The 10,886-nt window shown below is 42.5% G+C and overlaps 1 protein-coding gene across 8 annotated transcripts; it reads right to left on the reverse strand.

The window, feature by feature from the left end:
- Positions 1 to 267: 267 nt before the first annotated feature.
- Positions 268 to 6,408, reverse strand: gpr184 (G protein-coupled receptor 184). 8 transcript variants are annotated; one of them, XM_048981974.1, is made up of 6 exons: positions 6,238 to 6,408; positions 4,852 to 4,891; positions 4,523 to 4,645; positions 3,662 to 3,694; positions 2,672 to 2,761; positions 268 to 1,540 (listed from the first exon to the last, which is right to left on the reverse strand). In XM_048981974.1, exons 3-6 carry the CDS (start codon positions 4,537 to 4,539, stop codon positions 520 to 522), a joined length of 1,161 nt encoding a protein of 386 aa, XP_048837931.1. In that variant the 5' UTR covers positions 4,540 to 4,645; positions 4,852 to 4,891; positions 6,238 to 6,408; the 3' UTR covers positions 268 to 519. The 8 variants fall into 8 exon arrangements, with proteins under 8 accessions (XP_048837931.1, XP_048837930.1, XP_048837926.1 ...); XM_048981973.1 differs by lacking the exon at positions 4,523 to 4,645 and having other exon boundaries at positions 3,662 to 3,762; XM_048981969.1 differs by having other exon boundaries at positions 3,662 to 4,645.
- Between the last annotated feature and the right edge of the window lie 4,478 nt (positions 6,409 to 10,886).

The raw sequence follows: 10,886 nt of genomic DNA on the forward strand, positions 1-10,886 counted from the left end.
ATGTCACGGCGAAGGGATGCCAAATCCACCAGACTTTGCTGTATCTGTGGTGCTCCTTGAATGTCCTGCACTTCATCTATTTTTTCCAGGATGTTCTGTGGCACTTTTATCAGACAAGAAACCTTCTTCTGCCAAGCTACGGAATAACCAAGGTGTCATTCTGCAAATGGCAAAAGAGTATCGATGTGGGCTTCTTTCAGTAGGTGATTTGTTCCACGATACTGTATGTCAAAGTTCTTGACAAAAAGGAAACTGAAAGCACCTACAGATTTCACATACATTTTATTGCTTACCACGTGTTAATAAAGATAAAAATAATATGAAATAACATGTTTCAATGTCAGACTGTTAAATGCAATATGCTTCTGAATTAAAAATTGTTTATTTAATATAAGCACTATACATCAGTACAATTTACAAATACTTGCCATATTCTGGATCATTTAGAAACTGGCGTCCCACGCATTCAGATAAGTTCAACCTCTGTCAAGTCTTGAGGTTGGTCCATCCTCAGTAGAGTTAAGTTTTCGTTTCAATTGTAGGCTGCGACCTGCAGGGGTCCTCGCGCTTTCCTCGAATAAAATATACCCTCAGTTCCTCCTTGACCCCATTGCTCACGAGCACGTAGAGCACAGGGTCCATCACGCTATTGAGGCTGGATATGGCCAGTGCAACGGAGAAGTAGAAGTAGGTATGTTGTTCAAAGGCACAATACATTTCCCCTTGCATCAACAACATGGCCACGGATCGCACTATGAGCAGCAGGTGGTACGGAGCGAAGCAGACGGAGAAGATGACAATCACACCCATGGACAGAAGCTGGACCTTGCGTTTGCTCTGCTTGTCCAGAGTCTCACTGCGATGCACCTTGCCAAAGATCTGCCAGTAGCATGAGGCCAACACCAAAAGTGGCAGGAGGAAGCCGAGGCTTGCTCGAATGAGGTTCATGCGAGCTACTTCCGAAGGCATGGGGAGGTGTTCGTAACAGCGGAGCTTACCATCAAGGGGAGTGTTTCGATTGTCCAGAGCAAGTATCAGGGCATGTATGATCATGACAATTAAAATGACAGAGCCGCAGACAGTCCAGGCATACCTTGGGCGCCGGAATGCCCTGGCCTGCAGAGGGTAGGTGATGGTCAGACAGCGGTCCACAGAGATGCAGCACAGTAGGTAAATGCTGATATACATGTTAGAGTAGAAGAAGAAACCAGCTAGCTGACAAGTCCTTTGTCCCATTTCCCAGCGATGATCACTGTAATAGTAATGGATCCACAAGGGCATGGTGAAGATGTAAAGCAGGTCCGAAATGGCAACGTTCAACAAGCAGACCCCCAGAACATTGTGGCTGCGTACCTGCTGCACGATGGGCCCCAACGTGATCAAGTTGAGGACTACACCCAACACAAAGGCCACAATGTATATGGCCATTAGCAGATTGCTGATGGAGTTATTTGACAGGTCAACACAGGTATTGTTGGTGGTGTTGTTCATAATGGGGAAACAGATGTACAATGAGCGTGGAATGGAAGGATTCAGCCCCCTGGAAAAAGCAAGAACAGATATTTTACGAGAAATAGGGAAAATGATTTGTTGTCATTTAGTAGTGTTTCGCATATGATTATTATACGTCACGTATTTTCAGTTTCTAGGTGGAATTTCCAAAGTGACTTTTACAATCAGACATGCATCTGCGCACGAAGGCCTCTCTTCCTGCAAACCTCCGGTCTGTGGTTTGTCGACGTGAAGCACGCAAGGAGCCTAACGTAGAGGCCGGGTCATGAACAGAATGTGCTGCCCAATGAAACGATGATTGTTATCACCACGCATGCTTGATGACAGCCACCCCCCACCAACGGGTTAAGGGACATGGTAATGAGTCGGCAGGGGGGATATGACATACATTTATGACATTTTTTTTCTCAGTACGCACTTTCATATATTGTAATTACACCACAGTTTTACTTAAGTAATAGTCAAGAAATGAACAGCTTATTTAAGTTATTTAAGCATGGTACTGAAAAAGCCCAAATCAGTTGTAGTTGTTTTTGTTCCTCACAAACACCACGTAGGCCTGTTGCTTCTGGTTGTCTCGACAACCATTCCTTAGGTTTCGGCTTTCTGCTTTCAGTATCACTATGATTACTTGTTTGAATGTTCAACTTTCAACCTAGTTATCAATTACGTTCGTACTGGGTGTGAACATTTCTGATGACGTACGTAGATCCTAAATATGTAGTGTAGGCATAGTAGCTATGCACTTCATCTGAAAACTTGCAACTTTCAGATAGTAACTGCTGGAATCCAGTACATATAACTCAAAATCCCCTAAGAGTATGGAGATATATATATATATCTTCATACTCTTAGGGGATTTTGAGTTACTAAACTGTTGGACCACTTCCTTTTTTGTGCTGGGTGGAATTTTGCACAGCAGTAAAAGGAACAAATTCAGATGACCAAATTCATATTTTTCCATTTTAAAAGGACATAATTTCAATGATACAGTAAAATCCCGTTATAATGGACTTCAAGGGACCTGGCAAAACAGTCCTTTATATCCAAAGTCCATTACATCCAGAGTTGCTGCTTGCCCAGAACACAACTACAGGACACCATTTACTCATGTCACACCCCAGCAGACACACTTGTGGTATAGATTATTATATTGTACCTGTAGTAATCCAACTTTATCTGACCAATAATCCCGACTACGTATCTGCGCTGGACATCACCGGCACGCCACGCACCTTGTAGGCGGAGCCTGCATGTCCGTTGTAGCGAACAAAAGTACAGCTAAAAGCGGCCCTGGGGACCAAATTGTTTGTCCGTTATAATGAAATTCCGTTATATGCGAGTCCACTATGACAGGATTTTACTGTATACAATATCCAGCTTTGCTGTAGATGTACTAAACATGTTTTCAAATAACTACATTACGTATGTCTGTAAAAAACGTGTTCCAGTTATTAAAAATCATCTCATTTGTATCTAGTTGCCCCAGAAAAATAGCAAAAAGATATGAAAAGAAATGTAAGATGCAAATGAACATCAGGAATAATCAGACAGAAATTGTTCTCAGTGAAAGCAGAGAAGTGTGTTTTGAGGTTGTCTGGTCTGTGGTCTCTAATGTCATGTATAAAAAAAACCCATTACTCAGATATTGGTATATGCAGTTAGTGTCCTAATATAAGCCTATATGACATGCCTAATAAAATGTCTTTTGAAATTGTTCGGAGGTCCAAACTGAGACTATCATTCTCTTTAACGGACATCTTTAGAAAGTCTGTTGATAACTTTTGTGATGGACAGAATAAAAGCTCCTCGACTGGACTGTACAGTAACAAGAAGTTAAAATTGACATTTAATATAACTGCGGATTCAGAAAACCACGTGGAAGATGAAACAGGAGGATCGGCAAGCGACAAAAACGGCCAGAGGTAGCAGCCCAGGATCAGTCTTACTAGTAAACCAACTTCAATTTATAGCCATATTGATAAGGAAACACAGCCTCTATATATAATACGCTATATAATCTAATCTCTCAAAGTATCTAACCCATGACCACCTAATATGAAGAAAGTGAATCTTTATAAAGATCCTTCGAAATAAATCATAAGTCAATGATGCTTTTCTCTGTACTGCGTGTTTGGAGGAGACTTACCTTCTTGTATGAACTTGGAGTTGATCCCCAAAGCTGTGTAAAACGCAAATAATCCAGACCACATGGAGCATGAAAGTGTTATCGGAGACAATTATAGCGTTCTGTAACAAACCACATGTGCAAGGTGAAAGAAAATGAAAGCAAAACCAGATTCGGAAGACCATGCCTTCAAGGCGTGTATCCTACAGACAGACCGACAGACAAATGTGTTTTCTTTGTTTTACATCTTAAGTTGCTAGTCAAAAAGATTTCCTCAAAATCCTGGTTAAATGTTCGAGATGACAAAAAAAAAGTGTTCGAATGCAGTTCATTTTGTAAATGAAAAATGCTTAGACTTGTAAAGTTCTAAACACTGAACTCCGGTAGTAGTGGTGAAATCCAGAGTTACAGCTTTGTGGGCACGTTTTACCTAAGATCAAGGACATTTCAACAACTTGTCTCCTAAAAAAATCTACCACTGAGTTTCCAAGTACCTCATTCGTTTAAAATTTATGATTGATATGCTGACAAAAGTTCCTAACTTTGTTTTCCGTCTGCGGAATAAATAGGGTTAGGGTGGGCCGGACCACCCTAGAGGCAACATCGGCGATCACCTAGGGCGCCATTTAATTAGGGGGCACAAATGACAAAAAGAAGAAATAATTCTGGTTGTATTTTGTGACATTACAGTCATTTACACTCATTCTAATATTTCAGTACTTTTCCTGGAACACAGACATGAGCTAGCTAGTTGGCTAGGTAACTGGTTAGCTAGCTAGCCAGATGCCCTGTGATATTGAAACGTTTTTCATATTAATGAATTGACAAAATTAGTTTTCTGCTGCTCTGGTGATGGGGGGGGGGTGTTCAACAGAATCTCACCTAGAGCAGCAGAACATCCAGCTGCGATTCAAATAGGATCGAAGTACTTAGAGGATGATTTGATGTATCGTAAGTCTTTCATTCAAACCATGATTCGGCAAATTGAATAAACCTTTAACTTCTCTGAAAAAAACAAATCACAAATAAGACCTTGGGAAGACAATTACACACTATTAATGGATACAGAGTAGAATCTCCGATTATTCATTTTTGTTATTATTAAACAGGGACAGCAAGCCAGTGTAAATAGTTAAACACTACTGGATTGTACAGAATGAAAAACATAACAGTTTGAAAAACAAAAACAATTTGCCGACGGTGAAACTCACTGATGCAGATTAGTGGAATGACATTACATCAATTTTTATCCTGTGAAAAATGACAAAAAGTTGATCTGTTGGCCAGATGTAGTAATGAACTATAAACATGTTGCTCGCTCGTGCTTTGAAACCTCTTCTAAGTGATGAATGAGCAGATGATATCCCTCGTCCTCCCACTATGGAAAATGGCTGATTGTCCAATACAATCATCTCCATTTTCATAGTAGTTGTGTCTTTAGCTCTGGCGCTGGTAACTTTCAATATGGATGAAGATTAAATATCTTAAATAGCAATAGTGGCCATGACTGGCACACCAGACTAATGCTAATATCTTGATTTTTATCGAATGTTGGCCAATACCAATATGGTAACTGATATATCATGCATCTTTGAGGTTAACATGACTTTTTACGTTCATGTTATATAGATACAGTAGCCTGTATCTATATAATGTAAATGCATCTGTCCCAGAAAACGGCAACAAATGCCCACTTTGATATGATTTTGTACGAGTCTTCTGCGACACCGACATCAAGAGAAGCTCAGCCCACGCATTTAGGCAAAAAAATAGAACCGCATAAATTCTGATCACGTGGCCATGAATCAGCTACGTATCTGATTTAGGACTGCATATAATTTGAAAGATCATATTTCTGTGTCCACACGGCCCAGAAAAAAATCAGATTTGTGTCACATTAAGGCAAAAAAAAATTTGATTTGAGTCACTCCGGCCCGATGATGTGTACGTAGCCTAAAAGAGTACAGAGATCGGGATTCAACATAATACAACTCTGGAAAAAATTAAGAGACCAGAGTACAATTTTTTGTTTCACTTATATCTCAATTTATGGGTGTGCTTCTGTATAAACTATAGGTTTTTTTGTAAACTCCAACCTGGTTCTTCCCTATATCTAATTAATGAAGGGCCTCTTTCTTGCTTTATGGGATCTCTGGCATTAGAGAGTCACTTCCGCTCTCTACCTGGCTGGTTTCTGGTCATTCCCAGTGTCTCCTGGAAGCAACCTGCTGCTCAGCATTAGCCTTCTACCAGCAGAATCACGGTTAACCGAGGTTTAACGATGCAAATTCTTAAAAAAATATGGAGTGGACTCATTTTTTCCAGAGCTGTATTCTTATTTTTAGCAACAGCCATTCTGTGAAAATGCATGTGATCTCTTTCAACTTAACTTAACTTAACTTAACTTAATGTTTTTCAGCCATAAAACTCGTAAATTTGTCCTTCAGGTGCAGTTAGCAACCATGATGACAAAAATATGCTTACATGTATCGTATATTAACTACAGATTGACTTCTTTAACAAATTTATGAAAAAGTGACAAATAAGAAAGAGGAAGTGAGGTATACACAGCCAAAAAGACAAGAGGTGTTACTTACACAGAAATAGCAGTACACACCACAACCAAGCTAGTCGTGACGTCTAGTATATATCTGTATAAACCACATGCTTGCGAGGATGTATGAACTCCAATTCGCTCGTACACAGCCTTGTTTGCTTTTAGTCTGTCAGATAACAATGCAGACCGAACAGAACGTACCCTCAAACTTGCGCATTGCATAGAGCGGAAAGACTTGCCTCACGGTTGTTTCACACACAACGCTTTCCAGTGAACAGTAGCTGCGACGGATAGATTCAGTGGGTTGACAGAAGATATTCTATGGTGCCCTTATTTACAGCCATCAATCTAAGGATTGGGCAGCCAATTTTTCAGCAAATGCTGAAAACGTCCCAGCTTATGTCAATCAACTAACAAAGCAATTAGCCCAGTTATGGCTGTCCGGAGGGGGAGGGGGGGGAGGCGGGGGGGCATGCTGGTGCAGTGGTTCGCACCTCCAAATCACACCTATGTGACCAGGTTTCAAGTCTCCATCGGTGTGTGTGGAGTTTGTTTGTTTTCCTTGTGTCATCATGGGGTTTCCTGCAGTTCTCTTCCCCCCCCCCAGTCCAAAAACATGCTGAGACTAACTGGAGTTTCCAAATTGTGTGTGTGTGTGTGTGTGTGTGTGAGAGAGAGAGAGATCGGGTATACCTGTCCTTATGGGGACACAATGTCCCCATAACGTGATAAATATGTGTTTTTATCCCTTATGAGGACCGGTTTCCCCCCCCCCCCCCCCCCCAAAAGTGCCAGCCCCTTTCATTTTTATCCCAGAGGTTATATTGGGTGTTGGGGAGATTGAATTTCCTGGGGGGTGCTAATTATGATCTGGGTAATCAGGGTTAGTTAACCTGGCTCAATCAAGTTAACTCTGGGTATGTAAAACTTGCTTCATAGTTCACCAGAGTGTGTTTACCAGATGTATTTCTCAATATCAAGAATACAGATATTGTATTTGTGCTTTTGGAATGACCGGTCTTGCTAAATTGCCTCCCAAGAATGAACTTGGGATACAATGAATCATGGGATTGGTCTTGTTTGGTGAGGATGCAACCGAAGTATCCTTGACATTTGAGGCGGGACAAGAACGACATCCAGGGATTTCTGTTGAGTGTTGGAGCTGCTCCTCAGCAATGGAAGATGGTGTAGAATGGGAATGTGAGAATACAAGTACGGTATGCATATTAAGAAATATCCCTAATCCATGAAGCCAGGGACAAGACATTAGCTATCTAGCACTGTGAACCCTGAAAATAGACAGCAAATCAATCTGACACCTGAGCCCTGCACTCATTCCTGACACGGTCTAAACAGGGTTTGAAGCCAGTTACTTCTCGTTCAAAGCAAGGTCACACAGATCTTCCTCAATCTTTCAGTCTAAATGCAGTGCAAATGCAACTGGTAAATCTCCATTTGCATGCAAAATATGACCAGGAGTCCTCCGCAGTGAAGGGATGTTAAATGGCCTTTGAAGTGTAATATATAAACATAATAATGAAATGAATGGAAGATAAAATATAGAGAATAAGAGTGAGCCAGACCGTACTATACATTGTCAATTATTTTGAAAGAGGAGTTAAAAACTGTTCATGATCCATATTGGTTAAAAGCATTTGAATAGTACTGCTTTGTAACTTCACATCATCGCACATGTAATAAATACTGCATAATGAAAAAATCCCCATGAAATAAAGAGCCGAGTAGCAGTGATATTAAGATGTGCTGAATTAATGTCGCTTAGGTTCACTTTTCATTATGTATGGTTTATGACCTACGACCAAACAAAAATGCGAGAAATATCCAGCTTCCTTTATTCTTGTTATATTCACTAAGAGACAAACTGGTCGAATGCTCTGGTCGAGTTCTGCTACGAAACGCCATGCGAAATATTTCAGTTGCTGCTTTTTTATGGAACGCACCAGGTGTTGCATATATGCAACGCACTGGACTGTATGTAGCGTAGATACTTGTGCAAATAATGTCTGTGATATGTAGTTAGATCAAAGCCTGTAAGTGTGTCACGCTCTCGTGCAATGTTCCGCTATTGTGGTGTGTTTGTGAACGACCAACCCGCCCACCCCCGATGGCATTTGCTGTGTGCACTGGTGGCTTCCCATATCCGCGTCACTGCTGGTCCTCTCTGACAGTTGCGTGACAAAATGTGTTGACTGTCATCTGTCTTTCTGTGTATTGACATCTCTCACCGGGCTGACACTGCAACAGAGCAAGTTTACATGTGCAAGTTCATATAATTGTGTGTGTGTGTGTGTGTGTGTGTGTGTGTGTGCAGGGGGGGTAATTTGCTTTGGCACTAACTGATACATATTTGCACACACTTTCCCATGGCTTGGCCACTCACCGAGGTCTTGTGGTATCAAAATATATCCGAATTTTGCTCTTCCAGAAAATGCGCATGAGTCAGGCTCAGTCAATCTTTAAGTTTAGGTTAAAAGCACAATCTTACATGGACACTAGCTCTTGGTGGTCACTCACCCCAGCTATGATTATATACTGTAATTAATGTCTGAGACACAGAGCTGGGTGGGGATCCTTGTCATTGGCTGAACTGCACTGTCAGTGCTGTCACTCTGTATGTGGATGATGTGGCTGTGTGTTGTTGGGCTGCTGGTGTTCAGGATTCCTCATGCCTGTGTCTCCACCTGCCTCTCTCTGCTCCTCTTGCTGCCATAATTAGCCTTGCCAGAGCTCCTTTATTACCGTAACCCCTGCTCTCTTGCATTGCCTCTCTCCTGCTCTGCTCTTGCTGACACACTTTCCATTTACTCTCCCCCCTTCCAGGATGAACGACTTGGAGATCCCGATAAAAGGGAGCCCCCAGCCTATCCAGCGGCCTTCCTGCGTTTCTGCCTGCGCTACCCCACCCCCTCTCCATCTACCCAAACCACCTCACCTGCCCGTCGGCCTGCTGAACTGCCTGTCTGTCTACCTGTCAGTAGTGGATCGATGCGTAGGCTGTCATGGAGCCCAGCATAATCAGAGACCCCCCTCATTTGTTTTCTCTGTCATTTTAGTTAGTGTTTAGTAATCCTGATTTGCTTTTGACCCCCTGCGGTCCTTTTATTTTCTGTTTTCCCTTTTTGAGTTCTGTGCTGTTTGTGAATAAACGCCTTTCGCTGAAGTCACTGTGTGAATCGTCCTTCCCCTTGCCTTGACATGCCCTGCCATAACAACAAACAGCTTTACCTCCATGCCCAGTGTGACCTCTTGATAAGGGGTGGCGTATTCCCCACTCTAGAGCTCATGAAGGAGCTCAGGTGGGTGTGGAGATACTCAAAGTCTCAGACTAAAAGTTAAGCAGCTGGGTTTTTTGTCAGCGGATAAGAGAGTTGCGTCTATGCAACTGTACGCACTGACCAGCAGTATGAAGTAGGACTATGGGTGGGCTTTGGTGAGGTCATAGAGAGAAACTGTTGGTAGGCCCCAAAGGTTTATAAGACAGTGTGACTTAGCCATCTCTCCGATTTGACTTTCCCTGCCGGCCCTAGGAGACTGGGCTCCTCTTTGAGTCTGGTCTCTCCAAAGGTTTCTTCCTTCTAGGGAGTTTTTCCTTTTGTGGGCACTGAAGAGGTCTGTAATGGTCAAGCAGGATTTAAAAAGGATCACAGTTTACTGGTCAATTCATGCCCCTATGCTCATCTGTGGTCATGAGCTATGGATAATGATGAAGGCCACAGGAACACCTGAATGGGTAAAACGACATTTCACTGCAGGATTGCTGGACTCACTCCCCTTATTAGGGGGACGAGTGCAGAGATCCAAAAGGACCTTGAAATCGAGCTGTTGCTCTTTCAGGTGGAGGGGAGAAAGCTGAGGTGATTTCAGCATCTTATAATGCTACCACCAGGACATCCGCCAAGGGAGCCATTAAAAAGGAGATCTGATGTGTTCCACATGCAGCCACTGTGATCCTCACCAGGAAAAACAGGAAGATGAGACTATAGAAAGATGACAGGCTGCATTGGCTGCTGTTGTCGTCATGCTGCATGAGTTATTGAATGATCAATCATTGACAATTGCACCAGGCTTTTGTACATGTGATTCTCCAATGTGTTGAGAAGAAGATCCATTCACAAACGGGTCCATAATTCTCTTTCTGCACTTTAGGAGGTTTACCTGTGATATTTGATAGAACACTCACTGTGGTTAAGTGAACATGTTTCTATAGAATACATTAATCCTTCGTCACATTCTTTACACTTGTCACTTAGAAAATGGCAGGTTTGACATTTTGTTCAACGGAACCAAGTATCATTGTCAATTTCCATCATCCAATCATCCATCAATTTTCCAAACCACTTATCCTTCTGGGATGGGCACAAGGCAGGGAACAACCTAGGATGGGGGGCCAGCCCATCGCAGGGCACACTCACACACCAGTCACTCTCATATGCACACCTACGGGCAATTTAGCAACTCCAATTAGCCTCAGCATGTCTTTGGACTGTGGGGGGAAACCGGAGTACCCGGAGGAAACCCCACGAGGACATGGGGAGAACATGCAAACTCCGCACACATGTGACCCAGGCGGAGACTCGAACCTGGGTCCCAGAGGTGTGAGGCAACAGTGCTAACCACTGCACCACCATGCCCCCCCCCCTTTCATTCTTACCTGTTTCGTACATAGCG

The sequence above is a fragment of the Brienomyrus brachyistius genome, chromosome 17 (genome assembly GCF_023856365.1).
Source record: "Brienomyrus brachyistius isolate T26 chromosome 17, BBRACH_0.4, whole genome shotgun sequence".
In the NCBI taxonomy this organism is placed as follows: Eukaryota; Metazoa; Chordata; class Actinopteri; order Osteoglossiformes; family Mormyridae; genus Brienomyrus; species Brienomyrus brachyistius.